General features: G+C 40.6%; 1 protein-coding gene across 2 annotated transcripts in view; it reads left to right on the forward strand.

The window, feature by feature from the left end:
* The window catches only part of LOC109462268 (PC3-like endoprotease variant B), a 39,725-nt gene extending 21,240 nt beyond the window's left edge, over positions 1–18,485 (forward strand). Inside the window, exons 11-17 of one of the 2 annotated variants that reach the window (XM_019758798.1) lie at positions 2,138–2,267; positions 3,777–3,904; positions 12,981–13,081; positions 13,622–13,735; positions 14,470–14,577; positions 15,027–15,360; positions 15,818–18,485. In XM_019758798.1, the coding sequence (XP_019614357.1) occupies positions 2,138–2,267; positions 3,777–3,904; positions 12,981–13,081; positions 13,622–13,735; positions 14,470–14,577; positions 15,027–15,360; positions 15,818–16,267 (1,365 nt within the window). In that variant the 3' untranslated portion in view covers positions 16,268–18,485. Of the gene's footprint in view, positions 1–2,137; positions 2,268–3,776; positions 3,905–4,460; positions 4,598–12,980; positions 13,082–13,621; positions 13,736–14,469; positions 14,578–15,026; positions 15,361–15,817 lie in introns of both variants that reach the window. The other variant, XM_019758797.1, reaches the window with a different exon arrangement.
* Positions 18,486–24,682: the final 6,197 nt, after the last annotated feature.

The raw sequence follows: 24,682 nt of genomic DNA on the forward strand, positions 1-24,682 counted from the left end.
TAACTTGAAGGTCAATGTCCTGAACCAGAGGTCTGTCACCATGGTATATAACTAGTGTTGGGGTACATCATGTTGCAATTTTATAGCAGGAGGGATTTAGACTCCTGCCATATATGAATGTGTTTGAGTAAGAATTAACAGAGCAGACCATATGCAAAGATAAACATTATGCATTTGCAAATGCAAATGGCTTTCTTTTTTATATTTTTTTGTGTGTTTGTTTGCCTGTGTATATTTGAGTACAGTAGAGTCTGTGTGTATTTGAGTACAGTAGAGTCCCAGGAAGTTAGGGGGAAACAATCATATGTAACCACAGACTGACTGAAAGTGTAGTCAAATTGGAGGTCAAAGTGGTCTCCCACAGCCTGAGTGGAAATAACAATTTCATACAAATGGTCATACAAATATATGCATCTCCACAAACTGTCAACTAATCAAAACCAGAGGACAAAAACAATGATATAATTAGAGATATAGGTTCAAGTGACTCAAGATATAAATATTGTAGATTGTGGATTTGCCTGAAGAAAAGGTAGACTAGTCAGATTGAAATCAAAGCAAAATAACTGTATATGTTACGTGGAGAAAGGTTTTCAAGTCAGATAATAAAAGTTGCAGACTGACTATAGTTTGATTTATTTGTTACCATGTATATTGTTTATTTTTAGTATTGTGCAACCACAGGGTTCAAGAGCTATACAAGTATATAAAATGAAGTCATTTCTAAAACTAATTCTAAAAGTAAACTAAATGCCTAAGAATAGCAAAAGTTACGGTCGGGAGCATATTTTTGTCTTGACTAAGAATGAAATTAACTTTTTGAGACACAGACAGACTGCTAATGCAGTAAGACGTTGTTGTCTTTGATGTATCAGGTAGAATCCTGTTCTGTTTGCAGCATATATCATAACATCCCGAAATACTCCTTGGATATGAAAGTATCTATTTTGTTCACAAGTTCGTCTCCCGCAGGAGTTGAGTCAGAATGAAGGCTATATTCACAGTCACGTTCTGCTGGGATGGAGTTTACATGGAGGGAAGAAGGTCTATCATCATGTCTTATGCGCTCAGGGTGATAAGAATTATCTCCTAGCTTACTGCATGGGTGTAGTTATCAGAGCTCTATCAGCACAGTGAAAGTTCTGTGTTGTAGATGCATATCTAGTATTATATCGGTTTCTGCTGTGAAATGTTGGTTAGCCAGGAGACACAAAATTCCTTTGTGTTTTGTGGTGAAGTCTTGCAGGATGCACAATGCAGCTTTAGTAAGTGTAATTTGTCATTGTATAAGATGTCAGGGCTTGAAATACTACTACATATATACCTGCACTCATTTGAAAATACCTGCACCAGAAAGATTTTGCATCACTCATAAAGTATGGATCATACTAAAAACTGTTCAGGTGCAATGCAGCAAATACAAATCCACATCCCCATAGTACAAATGACTAGTACGTATAAACCAATTAAGTACATGAACCAGTACAGGTATACAATGTCATGTAGACACCAGAAATACTGCATGCACAGTCCCAATTTTACCAGGCAACACTATCATCATATGATGGTGCATATCATGTTGTACATAATTGTACATTGTATACATGACTTGTACACCCAGTATTTCGAGCCTTAAATATGACTACATGTATATGACTTCTGTACACTGTAGGTCTTAGATTTTTGTAGAGTTTTTTTATATTTTTCGTCAGGTATGTTTACAATCATAACCTGCATGTTATAACCTACAAATTTCAAAACAATTTATTAAATTCAGTATAATATATGATTGTGAATTTCTCTGTATGCATTTCCCCACTAGAACTTGGCCAACAGACTCCTGGCCAACTTAATTCTGGCACCAATCCAGCTTCTGGGACCTACATGTACCTTCCTGTGCCTGACCTTTTGTAGTCTGTGGTTAGGGAATTCCACCCCCCCCCGCTATATCTGTTGTCATTGACCTGTACAAATTCTAGGGGAAACACACACAAGCACACCCAAAACAAATTGTTAGAATTTCTTACCTTTATTGTTTTCTGATTTTCAACGTTCGATCTTACCGCTATTTGATTTTGAACAACCATACATGTACATGTATGTAAATAATGGACTATTTATCCTTTCCGACCAACAGGGCAGGAACAAGAGAGGTAACGTCTACATCTGGGCCTCAGGAAATGGTGGCACAAACGATGATGATTGTGGGGCGGACGGGTACGTCTCCAGTATCTACACCATCGCTGTGGGAGCTATCAGTGTGGATGGTAGGTACAACAGGTGCACTGCTGGGCACTCTAAACACACCTGTCTTGGGGTACAAGTTCAACAAGGCCTTGTTGAACTTGCACCTTTGGTCTTTCGTATTGGGCCACACTGAATTAAGTTCTTGGTTCTTAGATGTTTGCTGAATAATGATGGAGAGAGTGAGCAAAGCAGAAAAAAGGAGCAGGCATCCAATCCTGTAATCTCAGATTCTACCACTGTGACAGGAGCCACAAAGTCAGCACATTCAAATTTGGCAGAATGTACTGTGCCTGCGCGAAACCCTGATTTTTCACGGTTTTTGTTGGACTTTTGGTCAACGTTGCATCAAAATTTTCCTGTTGCAACTGTACATACGCGAATTTGACCTTATACATGTGAGAAGTTCTATGGAAGTGCTATGCACAATACATTATGGTTTCGCGCAGGTGCAGTACATTGGTAGGTAGGCTCACAAAGTATGTAATGGTCTGGTTATCATTACAAACAGTAAATTTCAGCCATAGTAGAAAGCTGTTAAAGCAATGCTGCTTTGTAGGACGTGTGGCTGATCTTTTTCAAGAAAAGAAATGAAGTAGCTAATTGAAGAACCAAGAAATCAAACTTACATGTACACAATGTACATGTATGTGGCATCGGGAGTGTGTTTTGTCATCCAGCTTTTAACAGTGCATGTTGGTGCAATGTTTTAATTTGTATTCTGTATTAATTTTGTGACTTGCATGATTTTGTAAGTCTAACATCTCTGAGACTCATAATAATATTCTGGTTTAATTTTGAGACTCATTAAAATAAAAATGTCATGTAAGTTTCCAAGTGAAGTGATACCGATTTGCCAAAATGCACTGAGAATACAATTTTGTTTGTACATGACAGTAGCAAATTGCACACCTTTATGAAATACAAACTTTCTGAAGATACAAAAAAAAACTTATTTTGTTGGAGCACCTGCAATTATAGTAGACCTCTTTAAATTCATTGTTTTTTTATTTGTCAGGTACCATGATGGTTGGTTGTGGTATTATGAGCCTCAGAGTACAAATGTAGATGTTAACTCACTTAGGCCACCAATTTAATTTGTTGGCTCTCAGATTTTTTTCAGAGAAAATATGAAGCAACAGGGCAAAAAAATAAGAACAGGTCTAGACATCCTATTATAGCCCTAAATGCTATGATAGGAGCCATGAAGTCAACACAAAAGCCTGGGTTATTATTTAAACAATGAAATTTGAACTTTTAATCAAACCACTGCATTGATAGAGGGAAAAACTGTAAGAACTAGGAAGAAAACGACTTTCCTCAAATGTTGGGGGCAAAATATGTCATTGAGCATTTTTTAGTTGATTCAGGACCAGAATCTTTTTTTTTTTTGCAAATCAGGAAAAAATGAAGAGGCGAATCCGAGAACCAACAAATTAAATTGGTGTGGCCTTATCTGTAATCGACTAACATTGCACAATATATACAATGTACATCAATGGTGGTGGGTCTAACTGCTTGTTTCCTGTCAGGGTTGTCAAGTTACTACATGGAAGCTTGCTCTCCCACCATGGCAGTAGTCCCCACTGGTGGAAAGCACACTAACCCTGCTGACCTGGAGAAAATGCTTCGTTCTGGCATGGTGTATGAAGAAGACATTGTGAGTTAATTAGACAGTAGGCTGTTGGCTGATGCAGAGAGCTCAAATTCTATGGTTCAAAAGCAATGAACGACCATGAATGGAACACTGGAAGTGACAAAATTAATGATTATTATTATAATAAATGAACTTTTTGAATTTCTTTGACACATTGACACCTGTTGAATTTGAGAATAACTGACTCAGCCATCTATAAAATCAATTATAGAGATAGAACAGAGCATCAATACAATGTATATGCAGTGCCAAATTTGATGGAAAATTATATTTTATTTTTATTACCATGGAACGATACACAGAAATTATTTGATAAGTATAGATGAATATATTTATGAAAAGATAACATTCCAGTTCATAGTTCATTTAATAACGTGGAGAAAAAAACATTTAACATGAAAAATAAATTTCTATCAATTTTAAACCCATCTTGACTATCCAATGCATTTTGGTGACTGCAAGTACCTGTTGAATGCTCTATCCTGTCTCTGTACTGTACTAAACTACCAACATGAACTCTGACTGACTCTGTCTGTACCTACTGTACCCTGTTGTCTAGGCCTTTCCTCATACTACGCTGAGTCCTGCTCCCCCACTATGGCCGTAGTGCCGACTGGGGGGCAGCACAGAATGGACGATTTTAATGGCGACTTGGCAAAAATGGTCCTGCGCGGGGAAGTTTATGAACGGAATGTTGTGAGTTTTGACTTTTGTTGTCAGTAAGGTGTGGCAAGAGAATGATGGTGAAGGGTTTTACTTGATATGATAAATTTAAAACATCTTGTACCCCGGTGAAAATTTTCAGGTGACAGTCATCTCTCTGTTTTATGTTTTTGCTGGTATTGGTTACAATGTTTGTGGTTAATGTGGTTGAACGGTGCTAGCACAAGATGTACGAACATGCATAGTCCAGTGGTTTAGTGATCCTGCCTTTGGACTAAGAGGTTGTGAGTTCGAATCCCGGCTGAATCGTCGCTCACCCGACATGCACTCTACTGTTTAGGGTCGCAGTCCTTAGGACGGGACGTTAACTGTGGTCCACTGTTCATTGTGCTTGTCGAAAAGAGCTAGGGGAATTTCCCCGGTACAATGAACCTGTAAATACTGTACATAGCGTCTGTCTTCTCTGTCACAACCAGTGGAAGAGTAGCTCTTCAATGAGCTAAACTGGTTCGAGATCACTTTCACGAACATGATGCATGGGTGGATTACTGTAAGTTCATGGTAGCAAATGTTCATGGTCTGAAAAAAAAAATGGAGGTGTTCAGAATTATATCATCAGGTGGCAGCAGGCGCACAAGTTTTGTGTCTTGTGTTCTGAACATGCAATGTTCAGGGTTTTTGTGTGGTAGCGAGTCTTTGGGCTCCGGAAGAAGTGACATATGCCCTCTAGCAGCTTTCACTGGACATGCAGGGAGACTTGTGATATTCAGAATGATTATTGTTAGCAGTCAAAATATAAATAATGGGAGATGTTCACTTAGAAATGACAGTCAGTGAGTAGTTACTGACATCATTTATTTTGTAGTGTATATAGTATCAAGAATGATTTTCACCAACCTTTGCATGAACCTTGTGAATGAGTGACCTTCAGGAAGTGTAGGTGGCAAAATATGATGCCTTACAAATGTGTTTGAATTGAAAGCTGAAAACACAGCTGTCAGCCATGTTTGTTTATATTCTGGTAGTTTGTGGTGGTACCACAAAAAGAGTGTGCCTCGTGTTGGCTGTTTTAGCACCAACCATAAATGCCAGCACATTACAAATAACTTTTAAAAAGTTGAAAAATGGAAGTAAGTGACAATCACATTTTTTCAATTAAACTTAATGCCCCTTTAAATGTGTAATGGATAGGAATGCAGCCTTATTGGTGGTGTAATGATGAGAGAGACTGTACAGTAGTTTTCTCACATTCTGCCAGAGGTCTCCTTTGTGATGTAATCAGCCATCAGGCAGACCAGGGGATGTTATATTAATTATTCATCTCAAGTCAACATATGAAGTGTCGTGTATCTGCAGTGACATCACACAAAGCCTCCAAAGCCCGGCTTAATCACCACAAGTTTAACACGATGTGTCTGATACTCAGGAAGCATCTGTACCCAAAGCCTCTTTTATTTGGCATTGTATTCAATTCTTCCCCCCTCCCTCAGTTTTTCAAAGTCGACGTTTTTAGAACTGCTTGTATATGTTCAGTGCCAGTTTCGGCGCCCAAAATGGCAGATTTATGTAATTTGCTAATAAAGGGATTTGTCTCAATTTCTTAACGAGGTTTGAAGCTGCCGCTGAGCGAATCGGCTGCCGTTGAGTGGCAAACCAATTTGTTTGCCCAATCCCTGTTCTCCCTGGGTCACTGCCAGCGAAAATCCCCGCCTGGCGGGTTCCTGCCCCTAATTTTCTCCCAATAATGGCTAAACCTAGCGAAAAGACAGTTTTCTGGAGGTTTCAATCATAACGGTGGCCTTTAGAAATGAGGTTGTGGCGAGGTGTAGGGAGGTGGGAGGCCCCGCGTTCTGTCGGACATGACAGTCTCGTTACCCGTGATGGATCACTCCGGAGAGCCTGGGCAGGGAGCGCCAGATTTTCTGGGAACCACTGCTCGTAATTTACTTTAAATCCCCCTTAGTGCTATCAGAGATTTGGGGGTCAGGACTGAGGCTGACATCCGTGGAACGGTAAGCCACCGCCAGACCTGGGCCGGCTCAAATCCTCCGACACTGCTTACAGCGCAATCACCAACTCTCCAACAAATTTGAACCTCATCTATGGCTGCTGAACGCCCTTTAATTTCATACAGATTATTTCCATATGTATGGAGTAGTCATTTCCTCTTCTGTGATCCCTGTTCAAATCCATGGTTGGTGTGACCCAAGGTGAATTAATGCCTCACCTCTTGTGATCCTACCGTTTGTTTGAGTACGATCAGAAAATCGAAGTAGCACGCAGGTGAGGAAACTTTTGCAAATTCTGTTAAGTTATACATCATAATAAAAACTTGTGGAAGTTGACCTTGAAAATTAACAGGAGAATTCTCTTGTAGATTGGACAGGTTTTACTCAATACTATGTTTGAAAAAAAATGATGTTGTGCCCTTTGTGTAGATTTGAACCTTCAACTGTCACTAGTGCTTTGTGATGTTTTCTGTCATTGGTCAGGCAGATTGGATGATCTACCTTTAATTCAATCAATAGTAATTTGGGCCATGGATCACTGTTTGAACAAGGAATGATCTGTGCTCTCTATCAAAATAAGATCATACCCAGAGACCTGTTCGTAATGATTTGGCAAATCGGTCCTTCTGATGATAAGAAGGTAGGGTAGAATACTGTACCACCAAAACTGTACCTGTTCTCAGATTCTTTTTGACAAGAATGAGCAAAAACTCCTAATTCTATCTAGTATGTACTGGGTGCTTTTAAACTTACCACAAGCTGAATGATTTTTCACTTCCAAATGTAGTCAAGTAATTATGTTCACTTTGTATGTAGATGTAAAAGTGTAATATACTTTCTCCCAAGACACCAGATTAATTTAGCAAGTTGTCTTTGGGTGTATAGCACACGTATGAGGAGCAACTTGAAGAAAAATTATAGAAACATAATTCACACTTCTAAATCTACCACTTATCCCAGAGGAATAGCCTCGGGCACTACTATCAAATAAGGAGGAAAATATTATGATTTTGAATGGGCTACATAAAAACATCATCAAGTTCTTCATTTGTAAGACATTCCCAATGGTTCTATTGAGGACAATGCTAAGCTCACACAGTTTGGTCCCCTGAAGGTTGCTTTTTCTGCAGTTAACTGTTTCATTGTGGAAGATGATCCCCCCCCCCGTAAACTTTTACTTCTTCCACACAATTGTTGCCTTCTGGAAACAAGCTTAAGGCAATCAGAGATGGCAGAATTCACCCCCTTACCCATACTCCCTTAATTTGCCCAGACAGCAGTTCTGATTAACTATTTGCATTGTGTATTTTAGGAATCATGTAAAGACATTGTCAAGCAAAAAAAAAGAAGTTCCTTGTAGCCAATTAAGAATCGTCTGCATGAAAGAGGTGGTATTTTTTAGTTAAAGAATCCAGTGCAATTTTAGGGTGGCAAAACTGGATTTTCAAAGTAAATTTTCTGGTCATTCTTTTAGGTATAGTGATTTAATACTATCCCATGGCATATATGTGTGAGGCTAACATGCGCATGCAATGTAACTAAAGGAAAACAGTTGCTTGTTCTGTATCCTAGGCTCGTTCTAGTGATACAATGGTACGGTACCTAAAAACTCGTAGCTGATATTTCAAATGTTTCAACTATCACAAATTGTGCCAAGAATGGGCAGTAATCGTCTGAATGTCAGACAGATTTCCTTATCCAGAATATTTTGTGTTCTGCCACCCTGAAATTGCATTTGGATGCCTTTAACTTGAAGTTCTGGGAGGGTGTACCTACATGTACCTTGCAGCTGGCACTGGTCCTGAAGGTTGGAGGTTATTGTAAGTGACATTTGTGGTACAGGGAAACTTGTCCGGCGATATTGGAAGTGTCACAACACTTGCTGGGAAGAACCAGAGTTCATTTTCATGCCACATTTGTCAGGGTGTCAACACCATTTTGGTGAAGGTCAACCCCGTCTAACAACTATTTCAAGGACTTTTACAATCCAAAACTGTCCAAACCTACATGTATCATGGGTCTGTTCTAGAGTTTTTGCTTTGTGAGGCCAGAACAATTTCATTTCTGGGTTGAGGATTTGCTGTTACAGGGCTGGAAATACTGGGTGCATGTGCACCTTATTAGCATAGTGCACCCAAAATTGGAGTTGTGCACTTATTTTTTTCTGTGGTTGCACTGGTACACCCAAATATTTTTGTAAATATTTTTAGCATTAGAAAATTAATGTATAATACTATACCAGATATTCTTGGTCTCTAAGTAGCAGAAAAATAATAAAATCTTTGTGGTAGTACTTGTAAGATTTTGAAGTTAGCTCTCATTTTAGAGTCAAGCTCAGAAGAGGAGCAGTAAGACCTTCAATTAGGTATTGTTTTATATGGTGCTCTCAAAAAGTTTTTTGTGCACCTAAATTTTTAGGTTGGGTGCACCAGTGCACCTATTCCCAAAAATTAATTTCGAGCCCTGCTAAGTGCATATGTTTTATATAGACACACCATCCTTTTTCAACATATCTTTATTAAGGGCAACTGAAGTCAAGGTCCTCATAGACACACAATGGATGTCAACATCATCTGTGATGTTAAACCCTAATGTAAGCTGAGCTTTAGTCATATTAGGATATGCATATAACTGAGATAAAAACAAAAACAAAACAGTATAGTCAACAACAACAATTTTATCCCCTCTGTCATCTTAAGTTACCCTGTCAGTGAATAAAACTTATTATTAAATGTTTGGTACATATCGTGTCTTTCTGGAATATTCCATTTCCTATGCTGACTTATTAAGTTCTTGAACAACTCGCTTGTCAGTTCCAGAAAGGCATGACATTCTAACAGGTTTTTCAGTTGTCAGTTGTTGGAAGACCGCATGAATGACCACTTTTCAAACTAGTGCACATATTTTCCGGATGCAGAATTATAGGAGCAGTCATTGTGTTAAACACATATTTTCTCAGCAACAGTAGAAGAAGTCCTTGTTATTTTAAAATTTACAATTATCAATTAGTAAAAAAATTATAGAAATCATAAAATTAAAATAATTAAACCATAGCAAAAACATTATTTGAAATTTTTGAACCCTGGAAGACTAGTCATCATGGACTAAAGGGTATTGAAATAAACAAAATAAACGAAATGTTAGCCAGCCAGGTATGTTGACATTGTGGCTCCTGTTAGTAGTTACTGTAACATTTGGGTCTGTCACAGAACGTGTGTTTCTTGTTCTTTTGCCCACCCACACCATTTACTTCCTGCAAAAAACCAGAGAACCAATAAATTAAATTGGTATGGTGTGAATTTTCCCCCATTGATTCATCTTTGCAAGGAGGTCCTAAAAATTTTGGTTCTAAGCTTTATTTGAATCAATAACATCAGTAGAAAGTAGTCTTTTTTTTTGCAGTAATTAATGATTAAAGTTTAACATAGTACCCTGGATGATAGCAAGGATTATGATGCACATCTTCATACAAATTAGACATCCATTTATGAAATTTATAATGATATAAATAGCCACTTTCATGCAAGGTGATTGGCAATGACAACATTCATTCAAATTGCATGGAGGCCAGCAACTGTGACCTCACTGACTCAGATTAGCACAATTTTATCACAGCAATCATCTAAGTGTAAAAATATAATTTCCTTCCCAAAATAGGAATCTCCAGTGAAACATACAAACTGACATGATCATTGCATCGTCCTTACAAAATTTATGAAAGCAGCTTTGAAAATGTGTGGAGAAAAGGAATATAGCTATAGCTGTGTCAGTCTGTGAGGAAATTACATTAAAATTAATAAAATTATGACAACATGACAGACTGTAGGTTGTGTTTCTATGTTTACAGAGCTGTGCTGATTTTTCCCTCAAATTCTTCACCTGATTTTTCTTAGAAGCAGAGAAAAAAGATTCCCGTTCCACTTTTGATGTGTACGCTCCATTCTTTTCTGCTTGGATAGCCATAAGTCATAGTGGAAGAATCCAGGAAACAAAGCCTCTACCTTGCACAGAAATAGATCTGGGCAGACTCACAGCAGGGTGAGACCATTAGTACCCTGTACTGCCACCACGCTGTCAGCAGAAACACACACCTCCCGCCCATTAGGGACCCGGGCTGACTATAAATCAAAGGTACGGAATTGGCCGTAGCACTGCTCATCTGGCCCGCACTAATTGACCTTGTCTAACCTTTGACCCACGGCAACCCCTCGCCGAGATTTCTTCCCACCACCGCGTAGCGACAGCCACTTTTATCATGGCCCATCTGAGGTGCCCACCACTTCTATCATTCCCGACTTGAAGGAAGAAATTGCCATTTCTTGTAGCAAGTAGTCCCCCGTACGTGCTTTGCCGGTCGTTTGGACCGCCGCTCGTTAAATTGGCCATGAGGGGGGATTTGTAATGAGCGTGGTACATTGAGCAGTGTTGCCCCCGTGCATCGGGGAAGGATAAACAAGACGATAGATCTTCCTTACGTTTAACAGTTCCCATGTGGCGGGACCAGCCCCAGATCAACTGGACTGCGGCAAGTAGAAATTGGAAAGCCCCCCAATTTGTTATGGTTGTTAGCGATCTGATCCGCTTCCTTCTGCAATTTTCGCATGATTTAGGCTGTCACTTGCTCCAACTATTTCAATTCCCCATATTGCCACTGGTATAAGATATGGAGGCAGTTTTATCGTGTAGGGATCAGTGTAGGTTGGCACAGTTCCATCTCGCTGCCTGATTGGGAATCAATCGGCCAATGGATTGGAAAAGACTTGATGGATACGGCCGGGCTGGGAAACCTGCCCTAATAGTTTTTATTAGCTGAAACGACTTGTTCCTCGGGAATTATATGATCACCTAGTGTTCTAATCAAGCACAGTGTGCACATTTGTGTGATCAGCAGAGCTGGCTCCTATAGGCTGTGGCACTCATCTATCCCGCTCCAACCAGACCGTGTACATCCTTCAGCCAGGAACGGCCAATTTCCGCTGCAACAAATTTGTTAGATTTCAGTGATCTAGTGGGAGTGTTTTACTCCACATTTAATTGTCGCTCCCTGAGTGAGCGTTCTCCAGTCAAGGCTGCCTAAACACGGGACCAGTAAGAAAAACATTAGCATGGCCCATGAGTTCTCTGCATCACCTGTGTCCAAGTCCACTGTTGTAATGAATTAGCCACTGCTTGGGTGTAAAATGGGGTAGGGGATGGTTATTGATACTGGTGCTGCTCCGCTGCCCATTGAACCATGTGGGGGTGCCACCAAGGATAAATCCATTCCTGCCGAAACTGTCGATTGAACCCGACAACCCCTATTTCAATATTTTGACACTGGTGGCAGCTTGAAGGATTCCGAGCGGGTAGGTCTGTTCCAACACGTGCCGGTCCGCTGCCTCCTTCCCCCTCCGTTATCCTATGACATTTTAATAGCACCCTGCCCTCTCCACCCCTTGTCCCAGTGCTGCCATTTTCCCCAAGATTGCTCTCCGTTTGGATGGGACAGAATGACCCCTGTCAGAGGCTCGGGAGTATCGTTCAGCGAGTTTTCCACCCCGCGGCAGCGGCTAATAAAGGAGACCAATGTCTGTCGCTTCTCCTTGAGCCCGACAACGGGTGTTCTATCAGCGAGGGCTCGCCTTGCGGAGAGGAAGACAGGTCAATCCGATAGACGGGTGCTGAGGGTGTCATCTCGATTTACTCGCAATTCTGCGGATATTGAAAGTGATTTATGACACATTAATGTTGGATTGATTGGGGGATTAGATTGGCTCTCATGTCGGGGGAAAGGCCATGTTTCCCAGAAGAACAAGGATAACTCAAGGTTGAGCTCCAGGAGTTTCTCTTGGCATCTCCTTTTGAAAAGTAGAAGCAAACAAAATGGTTGTAAATTTTGTATGTTGTGTTGTGCTGGAGAGATATAGAGAAGTGCAAAACCTGAGGCCTCAGGGATAAAGTTGGAGGTGGGCATTTAGGCACACATGGCAGCAAGGGTAGTGGATAAATTAGTAGTTCTGTATTCCATACTTTGGCTATTACGACGTTTGATAATTATGGTGATCTTGGGTTATCACAAAGACTTCTACAGTTACTATGGGCTTCCTTAGAATATGTAAATTGAATGCACTTCGCATGTGCTGCATTTGTGAAAATTCAAATTTTGGTGTGTTTAACAATGTGTATTTAAGCAGTTTTTTTTTTATACAACGGAGTCGCAGTATTCAAATACATGTAACTGCAGCTATTATTACACATTGAGGGGGGAAGAAATTTACAATCATTGAATCAGATGTATAAAACAAGAAATCCACAACAACTGTAAAGGCTTCACAGAGGTCTGAAAGCTGATTTTCTCATTTGCCATGATTGGAAATAATTTTAGGGGTAGACCCATATGAATCTCTGATTTTCCGGATTTCTTCCAGATCACCACTGACACGAACCACAAGTGCACTGACCACTTCCAGGGAACGTCCAGCGCAGCTCCATTGGCCACAGGGATTGTTGCGCTGACCCTTCAAGCCAAGTGAGTCATCTTTTACAAAGTCTACCATCATTATGTGGAAAGCTGTTGCTGTAGAGGGACTTTGAGACTGGTATTTTGACAGTGTAAAAATTATTCAATGAAAAGGTTATATAATTATATATTACATTGTAATTACTAATACTAACCTAGTAAGACCTAACCTATACCAGCTTAGAAAAAGAACAAGAAAAAGTCATGCCTTTAAGTACCAGAGTTGGCAACCAAGGATTGAGGTGTTCAAAAATTCATTCTTTCCTAGAACTATCTACATGTATAGAGTGGAACTTGCTGTCACCAACTACAGTAAAGTAGGGGTATTATCATTAGATAGCTTCAAACAATGTTTGGAGTTAGATGTTCAAGGGTTAGGTTTAACAAGTTGTTTGGTGTAATATAGCCAGCTTCCATCGCGCCGCGTACATGTACCTGCAAAGCTGGTGTGTTACACTGAAGGTTGGTTATACAGATACAATACAGAATGTACTACATGTAGTATGAATTGTGAAAGTTGATGTGTAAAAGAGCTGTTTTGTTCCCCAGCCCTGACCTGACATGGCGGGATGTTCAGCATATCGTGGTGAGGGGTGCCAAGGTGCCCAACCCTGAGGAGCCCGGCTGGAGTCTGAACGGTGCTGACCTGCAGGTCCACCACAAGTAAGGTCCACGGTCCTTGTAGGACAAGTTTCTGTATTTCATAGCTGCCATCCTCTTGCTGTAGTTCACACAAAATCAAACACACACAGACCTTGAACCTTGAACGTAGACATCAGTGATGTCATCACGGGGAGCAATGGGTTCTTCTCCTCCACTCATCTCTGTCTTCTATCAGTGAGGGTGTCAATGAAGGTTGTACTTCTTCTATTCCTTCTCTTCCTTCCCTCTGCTGGCTCCCACAGGATGAGCTGGCTGGCTAATTATAACACACAGACACATACATACAGACACATACATGTACATACAGACACATACACACATGCAGACACATACACACAGACACACACAAACACACAGGCGTATACAGACTCACACACTTCAGGTGCACACACAGACACACAGAGACATACACCATAGGACACATGAACACACACAGACAAAATACTTGAGGTCAATCTCAGGTTGCAAATTCAATGTGTTCATATGGATATTATAAGAATTAACAACAAATCTGCATATTAGTTAAAACTGAAAGATTAAAAAGCAGTTTTGTCCAAGAAAGCCTCATAAGCAAGTCTCCTGTATAGTATAACAGATAATCCCAAAACATCCTGGCACATCCCAAATGACTTTCACAATGTTATTGTCTTGTCTTATCCAGTTTTTCAACCCTCTTACATGCAATTACTGTAGATTACTGTTGATTCTGATGGTTGTGTTACATTTTCTTTCAGGTATGGTTTTGGCATGATGGATGCTAGTGCCATGGTAAAGCTGGCCCAAGAATGGACCAATGTGGGACACCAGCACCGCTGTGTTGTCACCTATGATGGCCCAGAACGGTACTGTAGCTGTTTTCTTTGTGTCTTGTTTGCCTGATCCTCAATCACATAGTATTACGTAGTTATGTTTACTGAAGGAAAACATATGTTTTTGCTCTGTTTCATCCTCTCCTTCTTCTCCAAACAGTGATAAATGACCTGACCAATGAAATGATTTGTTGACGTCTGTCACCATGGTGACTGGTGTTGGGTTACATAATGTTGCAATTTCATGGTGTGCTCAGTTCCTGTCACCATATACTTAGTAGTACATGTACATGTATGTGAAATGTGTTTGAGTAAGAATTAACAGAGCAGACCATGTCCGAAGGTAAACATTGTGCATTTGCTTTGCAAACTTTACTTCAATCTCTTGTTTATATATTAATTATACTGACCATTACGTATTAGAAAAGGCTATGGGACTACCTTGAACTATTAACTTATGATATCATTTTACCTCCTTCTAGTGATATCCCTGCTGGAGGAGAGGTAGAGCTGGAGTTGGAGGCAGATGGCTGTCACGACACCAGGGACCTGGTGGAGGTTCTGGAACACGTGCAGTCTGTCATGACCATCGACCACCAGCGCCGCGGAGACCTGTCCGTCAAACTCACCTCCCCGAGCGGGACCGAGTCCCAGCTGATGTCCACGCGGTCGCAGGACGACAGCTCGGACGGGTTCCAGGAGTGGCCGTTCATGACGGTGTACAACTGGGGCGAGGACCCCAGCGGGAAGTGGACGGTCGCGGTGAAGGACAACCCCGGGAGCAGGCGTAAGAGGAGCAATGAACCTGTGGGAAAGGTGAGTTGGTTAACAAGTATACTCTGTGTTGTATATATAGATTGTTCAGAAATGTTGATAGTTCCTGTAATAATCCTGCCATGTCACCAATCTTAAAGGCACTTTTTTCACAGTGAAAATGAGTACTTAGCTTTGGTTAGGAGAACTTAAATGGAGGTCCCGTGTTTGAGGAGAGCCACACCTTGGGCACGCTAAAGAACCCACCACACTTATTGAAAAGAGTAGGGGTCCTCCCCATTTGAGTGGATCAAACCATTCTGGCCAAAAATGGAGAAGCTACTAGGACATTGTCAAACAGAGATGCAAACCCACACAACCCAGCCACCCAAAACAATACTTCATACCCAGAAGTAATAATTGGGTAACAATTTTCATGTCTAGAAAACAGGGACAGCCTGGCCTGAGCAAATATTCCTAATAAAACATCAAATGTAAGACTTGACTTTGCATGTTTCAGGTGAGGGCGTGGTCACTGGTTCTGTGGGGAACGCGGGATGAGGACAAGTTTGACCAGCGTGCGGCAGAGATGGAGAAAGCTGCGCGCTGCGTGGACGCTGAAGACAAGGAGGACTGTGCTCTTAAGGCGCTCGTCAGCGATTTCACCAAGGATTTCACCGACGAAGTCATGCCAAACGACATCGTCCCCGCAGACGAGATGGAAAGCCAGAAGGCAGAAGAAGGTGTGAGTATCGATGGCTTACTTAACACCTTCTACCACGCTGTCGACAAGATACAGCGCGAGAAGGGAAACAAGAACGACAAGATCCCTGTCACGGTGGAGCAGGCTCGGAAATTCATCAGCAACATGGAGCGACAGGACCCCGCGTGGCTGAAACATCAGATCAACGAGTTAGAGGATCTCATCCAGACCATGAAGAAGATGGACAAAAGGGAGGAGGAAAAGTAAAAGTTGTTCTGTATCACAGTAACAGTCAGTAACCTTTCAAACATAGGGACAACATTCCTGAAGACAATCATGTTGTGTACATCATGTACAAAATTATCTATTCATGTACAATGGACCTGCATTATGTAACATTTTTGCACAAAATATCTTGATTAAAGAAATCTTCATGGAGTATCATTTACTTCCACTTTTCAACATATTTGAATGTGCAATTGTCTCACAAATTTCTCCCACATGATGTGCACTCATTTTGTGTGCCACCACAAAATACCAAAATATAAACAAACATGGCTGACAGCTGTGTTTCCAGATTTTAAACACACTCATATTTTGGTACCTCCACTTCCTCAATGGCACTTGCAATGGAGTAGGGTTGATTCAACTTACTTTGTAAGGAAATGACCAGAAAATTGACTTTTTGCATCGCCCTAATGTTACATAATGCAGCTTTAAGAGCAGTTTTTGATGGCCTGGTAGGTCTTTCTTAGGCGGTAAGAATTGTGGCATGTGTGATAGGGATTGTCTTTACCATACTGCTGGTTCACTCTACATATAAGAGAGACTTGGCTTCCATGGTATCAGATGACTTGTGCAATACCTGGTGGATATGTTATGAATTGCAGGCCACTACTGTTTATTTAATAGAAGCCTTTATCAGCATGCCACAATCAAAATATCTTGGTTTGGTGTGATAGAATATAATGCTGGAAAAATTTTGCCAAGTCAACATGCAAAACACTAAAATAATCAAGTACTGCTCTTTTTGAAGATATCTATTCCTTGGCCCACAAGTTTATGGAGAAAGGTTAGTGACTGTTACAGCTTTCTTTGACACAGGACTTTTTGAATCTGCTTGCTTTGGTCCTGGTGCAGTTTATGTATGGTATCATGAGAAAAATTAGATAATCAGATGTTTCAATTATGGTAAAGGTTTAAGAAGAGAATTATGTGGTGAAATTGGCCTGAAAATGTGCAAACATGTATGTCAGTCCAACTGTAGGGGTACAAAACTTTAGCTGAGGGGATTGGACTAATTTTCAAACACAATTTTAGGTCTGAGGGTTGGAGGCTACTAATAATATCATTCCTTTATCTGTGAAGACCACAGATATTAAATGTAACATTACATATCATAAGGATTATGTTGACATGTGCAGTACTTGTGGCATCTTGAATCATGTTGAGATTAGTCAGATATTCACACCTCATTTTTTTGCACTAACTTTAATTCAGAAGTATAGAAAGGAATACTGTTTTTAACTTTTGTACTTGCCAATCACTGACAATCCAATATGAAATGCAACAAAGTGAGCGTGATTTGTATATCTTGCATATCCTTTATTAGGTAATATATTTTCATTGATGATTTTATGATCATATCTACTTAGAACATTCCAAGTTTATATATAAAGAGGTGTATGTATTCAAGATGGCTAAGGAAGTTTTTATAACTGGTTTGCAGTGTTGGTATATAGTCTGTGGTGAATAGTGCAATGGCAAGTAATGTTACAGCAGAGAAGAGGCATTCAATCATAGAATTATGGATATTAAATGATGTTAAGTAATATCTCTGCACTGGGATGCGTGCTGCTTCTAATATGCATTCCATGATGTTCATTGACCAAAGAATCTGTTTGTTTTCAAGTTTTGTCCAAAACAAGGAAGGCAGAAAAATGTTGAGTCAGATTTCACTTTCTGTTTCCATCATGGAGTGCCTTTGTTGCCCTGTAAAACAGCAATCATAGATCTGGTTTTGGAATGCACAGAAACATTTTTGCAATGTAGTATTGTTGTAATCAATGGTGTCATACTTTGTAATGTGCTACAGACACAAGTTTGAACCCTTCTTTGTCACGACATAGCAACTCTAAATGTTACCTTATGGTTTAAACATAATATTATCGTAGTGAAAATTATGCTCACAACATGCATCAAGTAATAATTACAATGTATGATGCAGGATGCTGGCACGTAGTATAGATACAAGTGCAAAAACAGATCAAGGAAACATATCCACCTCACAAGTTTCATTATAATTATTGTACAAGAAGGCAATCAGAATGGTGTTTTAAAGTGACTCGTACTAGATGATGTTATAACTTACATCATGGATATCAAATTGAAAATGTAAACGAGTTTGAGTTGTTTCTGTGGTATCAATCATGTAACTTGAACTTTAAATTAGTCTATCAATAAAATGGTTTTTGCATATCTAATACATTTGACTCATCTATGAGTAAGCTAGATGTGTTGTATTTTTTTAACCATGTATTAAGTATATTTCCCCACTTCAGATATTTGACTAGTAAAGAGAAATTTGTATTCCTTTTAACTTTTGATAAACCTACTCTAAGTAATCTCACAGCCGCATATATCCATACAATCACTACTAAGCGAGATGAAGCCAAAAAGAATAGAAATTAGACATTTATTTACACTCTTATATGTTCATATGTATGTAATGTTTATGTTAAAGGCATCCAGTGCAGTTTTTAGGGCTTGGAAACCCGATTTTTAAAGCCAATATTCTAGCCATTTATCTACCTAGGGAGTTGAAACCTCACTATCCCAATGTATATTGACCCTCATGGAGCAAAATTCTGACGGAATTTTACTGTCAGGGCCCCGGGATGATTTTAGGGTACCACCCAGAAAATAAAAGACTAATCTTGGACCTTGTTTCTGCAGTTTTAAAAGCCCAAAGTATGAAATGCTGATTCAAATGTGCTAATGTGAAGCAGAATGTGTAAATATCACAAAGATTGCCTTAGCATTTTTCCAGTTTTGCTGCCCCTGAAATCGCATTGGATGCGTTTAAATGCTTACAAGGTACAAGTTATAGAGTCCGGTGAAGTTCGTCGTATGATCGTTGTTAGGTCGCAAATTGATGGTGATCCTGGGATAGTCGTGCATGTCTGGGGGAGAATTCTGCTGTTTTCTTATGGTCTTGGTCTTGGAGGTTAAGGTAGCCAACATCAACTTGCTGATGATTCTGCTACACTGTAGTATTTGGGTTGTAGAATTTGGACCATCGCACACCGGGGCATGCCCCTACTCTTTTTCGAAAGGTGTGGTGGGATCTTTAACGTGCTCGAGGTGTGGCTCTCCTCAAACACGGGACCTCCAATTTACGTCCTATCCGAGGGACGTCCCTAACCGAAGCTAGGTACTCATTTACACCTGAGTGAAGTGAGGAAATTCCCCAAGGGCACAAGATCGGTGACATGGGTGGGGATCGGTCCCGAGCCGAACGTGCTACCGCTGCGCCAAAGGTTGTCTTAGACCCTTTCGGCAGTTGGTTCTGTGGCAGTCTGCTGGAAAATCGTACGACGTCAATATCGCACGACAACCTCCGACGAAAGTGACCGGGCCGTAAGGTCCTCATATCTGGAGCATGTCTGTTGAATGTGCTGTTGGATTGTTGATGAAGCGGCTGCTAGAAGAAGTTTCTTCTCTCATTCCTCAGGCGCAGGTCCCCGCCTCCAGCTACCGGAGTGGAGCAAAGTTAATACACTGTGCTTATAAAACCTGTCGCAGAGAGAGTCTTCTGGGCTTTCCCAATTTTTTGCCTATTCATCTCAATTACGGCAACATTGTTAGTCCGGATGACTCCCCAAATCTCAGCTGTATTGTTTTGTTGTGTTCCCGACTCTGAGCTAGATTTTGCGCTTGTTCGTCCCGTTGACTGACAAGTCTCACTGGGGGCGAGCTTGATTAATCACGGAGGGTTTGTCGATTTCTGGCTTCACCCGAATCAAAGGCTTTCTCTACATCATTATCGGTGGGAGGGCCCCAGGTAGCTGTTGTTTGACAGGAGGGACCTCTAGCTGTAATAATTCTGTAATGATTATGGGGAAATGTTGGCAAAGGGGGCAGTCTCCGCTGTTAAGTCGCTGTGAATAAATTCCTTGTGGGCCCGTCGGCAGGCCTGTAATAGGGGAATGTTAGCAGAGGTGGCGAGGGTTAATTAACAAAGTGTCTGCCAGCACGACAGAGTGCCCCAGGGCCGCCAGCCTCGCGCGCTTCCAGCTGAGTGAAATGACTTCTGAAGAACTGTCGCGCGTGTCAGTGTTCCCCTGACGACTCTGACATTATCATACGGACAGATCAACCTACACAAAGTCTCACCACACAACAAGTCTTCCACACCGATTCCTCAATCCCGCACATTTCCACATTCTGGTCATGCCAGAAGTTTTCTCCAGGTTAAATTTTTGATGAGCACACGTCTGTTCTCTTTTGCTCCGGGCTGGGAAGTTATTAATTGTGGGAAAGAAGAACCTGAGGGAAACGATGATTCATATTTATTCTTACACCTCGGGGCCTGCTTCATGGCAGTGTGATCCAACAGAAGAATCATGGCGTTATTGATAGAGAGCTCTGAGTCAGTCAGCCATGCTCATTTCACATACATCACATGGTATAGATGAGGACATCCTGTAATATAACACAGTCATGACTACGGTAATGACGTGGCCTTACTTAGTAACAAACACAGACAGCACTCGCTGGTCACTTTGCACTTTTCTCCATGAAACTTAAAGGTGACAGTTAAATCTTGGTATAATGTTTTGAGCCAATTTAAACCCTGAAGCATCACTTAATCTATCCAATAACTGTGATTTATTGAGCGGGTTTAAAGTAGGCCAAAGCCGTCCCTTCGTAAGTGCAATTTCAGAACGGCAAAAGAAAATATTCTAGATGGGTTAATCTGTCTATTTTTTGGCATCATTTCATACGTGAAGTCGTTTAAATAGCCCCAAAACAAGTCACTTGAGGCGTCTCTTTGTTTTAGGCACCACCCATAAATGGCTAGAATCAGCGGTTGAGCGGTGATTGAGCCTACGTACGAGGTGTCTGTCAGGGACATCTCTTCAGTGAAATCTATGACATGTTATGGAATAGGATTGATTGAAGTTACTACATTGAAAGAATGACCAGAAAATTGACTTCCAGTTATGGCACCGTGAAATGACATTGGATGCATCTGTGATATGGCATCTACATGTACGGTAAAATACTTGAAATTTGTATAAACAGTATCCATACAGTAGTAATCTGTATGTTCTAGATGGTTGTGTTGTGTATGGTTGTCTTAAACTTCCATACTGTGTAGAACTGAAGAAGGGCCGTGCCGGCTGGCAATGTCGAGAAGTTTCGCCACAGATGTGCAGCAGCCGCAAGCTTTTTTCCACCTCTTTTATTGCCAGAAATTGCTTCTGACAGCCCAAGCTTTTCTCTTAGCCTCTAGAGGAATAAGTGCACGCTCTACGTACAAGGCAGCTCAGACTGTACCCCGTTTAAGTGGAGACTACTTTCTAGTTGGTTTAGCTAAGTGCAGTTAACCACACAGGGATCCACACATCCCTTGTCTCCACGGACTTCTGGGTTTAGGAGTTACACGGAATGCCGTTTTACTCGCAGCTTGTGGGGTTACGGGAAGTATATTTAGGATCTGAGCTGTATGAAAATCGTTCGGAAAGCATGTGTTCTGAAGTCTTCGCACATTTCAGGTTTCACTAGACTTCTCTATTAGTATTACCGTTGTTGGGTATGATGGTCTTCATTGACAACGTGGATTTCCAAAATGTATATAGGATGACTTGGAAAATGCAGGTCAAGTATGAGAAAATATTGCATAATGTTAGATGGTTATGAAATCCATGCCAACTGTTGAATAGACTTTCTGATATATCTATTTTCCAATTTAGTCGTCTAGTAGTTAACACATGCGAGGGCTAACACAGCTAACAACTTGTTAGGAAGTTGAAACGAGATAAAAAGTATTTTTGGCAACGCCTTAAGAGCGGAGCCAATAGTATAGTACTGTGATCGAGTTGATAATATTTTAAAAATTCCGTGCAGGCACCCCCTCTGCCCCAAAGAATTGATATTGTTGCATCTCAATAACTCAAGAAGCTATAAATGGTTCAGTATGATATTTAGTATGTGGGTACATGTAGGTGTCAGCAAAACGAATGGCAAGTTGCAACCCCCTCCAGCGGCTTTAGTGGTACTGTAGCAGAACTTTTGGTTTAGATATCTTGTGTTCTGAACATGTTGTGTTCACGATTCTTCCTTAGCAGCTAGCTCTTGCTTTTTTTTTTTGGCTCTAGAATAATTTATACAGAGTTACACAAGGTACCCTGGCAGCTTTGGTCTTTTTGTTTTCTTTGGAAAAGGATAACTAACTTGGTGGTGACTGGCATGAGAAATTGATTATGCACATCAGGACATAATTTGCATCATAGGTGTGGAAATATATAATTCCACTGCGTTCCATGATAGGATTTTCAAGCATGTGATATTTCATACTTCTAATGAGAGGAGCATTAACAGATATCAATTGTGCAGATTATATTTAGACATGCATAATTAAAGATAAAATGGTAGAATACAATAGTGATAAGTTGTGGGAGATTCATAGTTGCGACATTTCGAAGTTGATGAATATGATTCAACATAGATCATACAAAATGGGATGTCATTTGCACACTGAAGGAGAAAATACTATAATATAATAATAACTCTCTATTCTATCACAGGATAGGACTGTACTTTTGGACGTTTGTAATTGGGATGTAGAAGATTATCAACAGATTTATGCAAATGAGGGCCTTATTTGCATATCTATTAATACACTTAACAGTAAATCATGAGATTTTCATATTAAATGTATCATATGTCACTTAAAGGCACCCAAAGGATGCGGTTTCGGGGCAGTAAAGCAGTGGATTATCAAATTCAATTTTCTTATCATGTTTTAAATGTAGTAAGTTGACTCAACCCTCTCCCATAGCATACTGATACCTTTAAATTTGATGTTCTTGACAGAAAACCGTTACGTATTCCGTATAATAGACTGGTTCTCTCTATTTATTGGTGGTACAAAAAACTCCTGACGTAGCTTGTTTTGGGGCTATTTCAAACGAGAGAAAATGCTGAAATACTTAACTTGAAGTATGATGTGATGACGAAAATGTGCTAAGTAAATGTCAATATCAGACTGACTTCCTCACCCAGAATATGCTTTGTTTTGCCGCCCTGAAATTGCGTTGGGTGCTTCTAAGTTAAGGTTGTTACATCATGCATAGATTATGCGACTTAGGGCATACGCCGCCAGGGTGTTCGTTACACACATGCATGTTCTATTTTTGACGAAGTAAAGTTTTTCCCTTGAAAAGAAATATAAATATTCCTAACCGAAAGACGCATCGCGACTGTAAACATACCTTCTTTTAACCGAGACGGGGGCGATATTGACTGCCAACAACCTTTGACCTATCTCTGACGTCATACGTCCATAAAGTCACGTGTCGTGATCGATTGGGTCAAATAGCCGAGGACTGAGCAACTAATTTCTATGAACCCCATTATTTGAGTTGGAGAATGGCTTAATTGTTCCATCAAAAATCAAGTCGGCTTCCAAAAGTTAAGATATAAAGATGTAACAAACAAAAACGAAAATGGACCCCGTAGTATGGTTGGGGAGGAATGACAGATGTATATATATATTTTTTCAAGCCCAGGCAAAGGTTTACTTCAATTCTATTTCATAATGGGGAATTGCGTATCTTAAAATAACTATAAATGCATACATCAGATAACATTTTGTTTCCATTTCCACAACTCCTCGCGACAATGTTTTTCCCTTTTTTTCATTATTGCACTTGCAGTTGCCATTGTTAGTTTTAATTTTCATCTTTCCAGTTATGAGAATTATACTAGCACCTAGCCAGAGTTCTACACCACGGAGATTCTATATAAAAGTTCTCAGTGTTGTAAAACTCACTCCAGAAGGAAACCCTGCGGCTGCGAATCAGGGATTGTCGACACCGATGTTTATAATGCGCCTGAGCAGAGAGAGGCTCCCAATTAAGGCAGGTAGCGTCAGGGGAGGGGCCGTGTGCATAGACTTGCCAATCATCACATCAAAACACCATCATTTGCACAGATGCAAAATATCGTCTGCAGAAAGTCACACTGAAAGACGTAAAAGTTCAACGGTATGAAACTTTCTGGTAAGACACTTTTTTGAGAGAGGTGACACAAATAGATGTTGTCTACAGAGAGTAGTACTAGAAGAAGTGACGGCCATCAGGTGTAGCAGGTTTTCGCTTGGCTGAAAGTTTGTGTCCCCGTTTTTGACATGTTTGTTGATGGAAGCGGCGGGTAGAGAGATGGTAGCCCGTGTCATCCGGAGCGCTAATTAAAGAAGTTACCCCTGAGATCCACGCGCCGCTCACCCTGCCCTCTCTGCGCGGCGGTTCTGTGCGTTACGCTGCGAGCCCGCGCAACCTTATTTGCCGGATCACTGGCGGGCCACGGGGAAACGGCGCCTTGAAGTTCTTCATAAATTTAACGGTCGCCTCCGGTATAGCGGTAGTCATAAAGCGCCCTCACACCTCCATTTTA

This window comes from Branchiostoma belcheri, unplaced genomic scaffold, assembly GCF_001625305.1.
Source record: "Branchiostoma belcheri isolate BF01 breed outbred unplaced genomic scaffold, Haploidv18h27 scaffold114, whole genome shotgun sequence".
Lineage (NCBI taxonomy): Eukaryota > Metazoa > Chordata > Leptocardii > Amphioxiformes > Branchiostomatidae > Branchiostoma > Branchiostoma belcheri.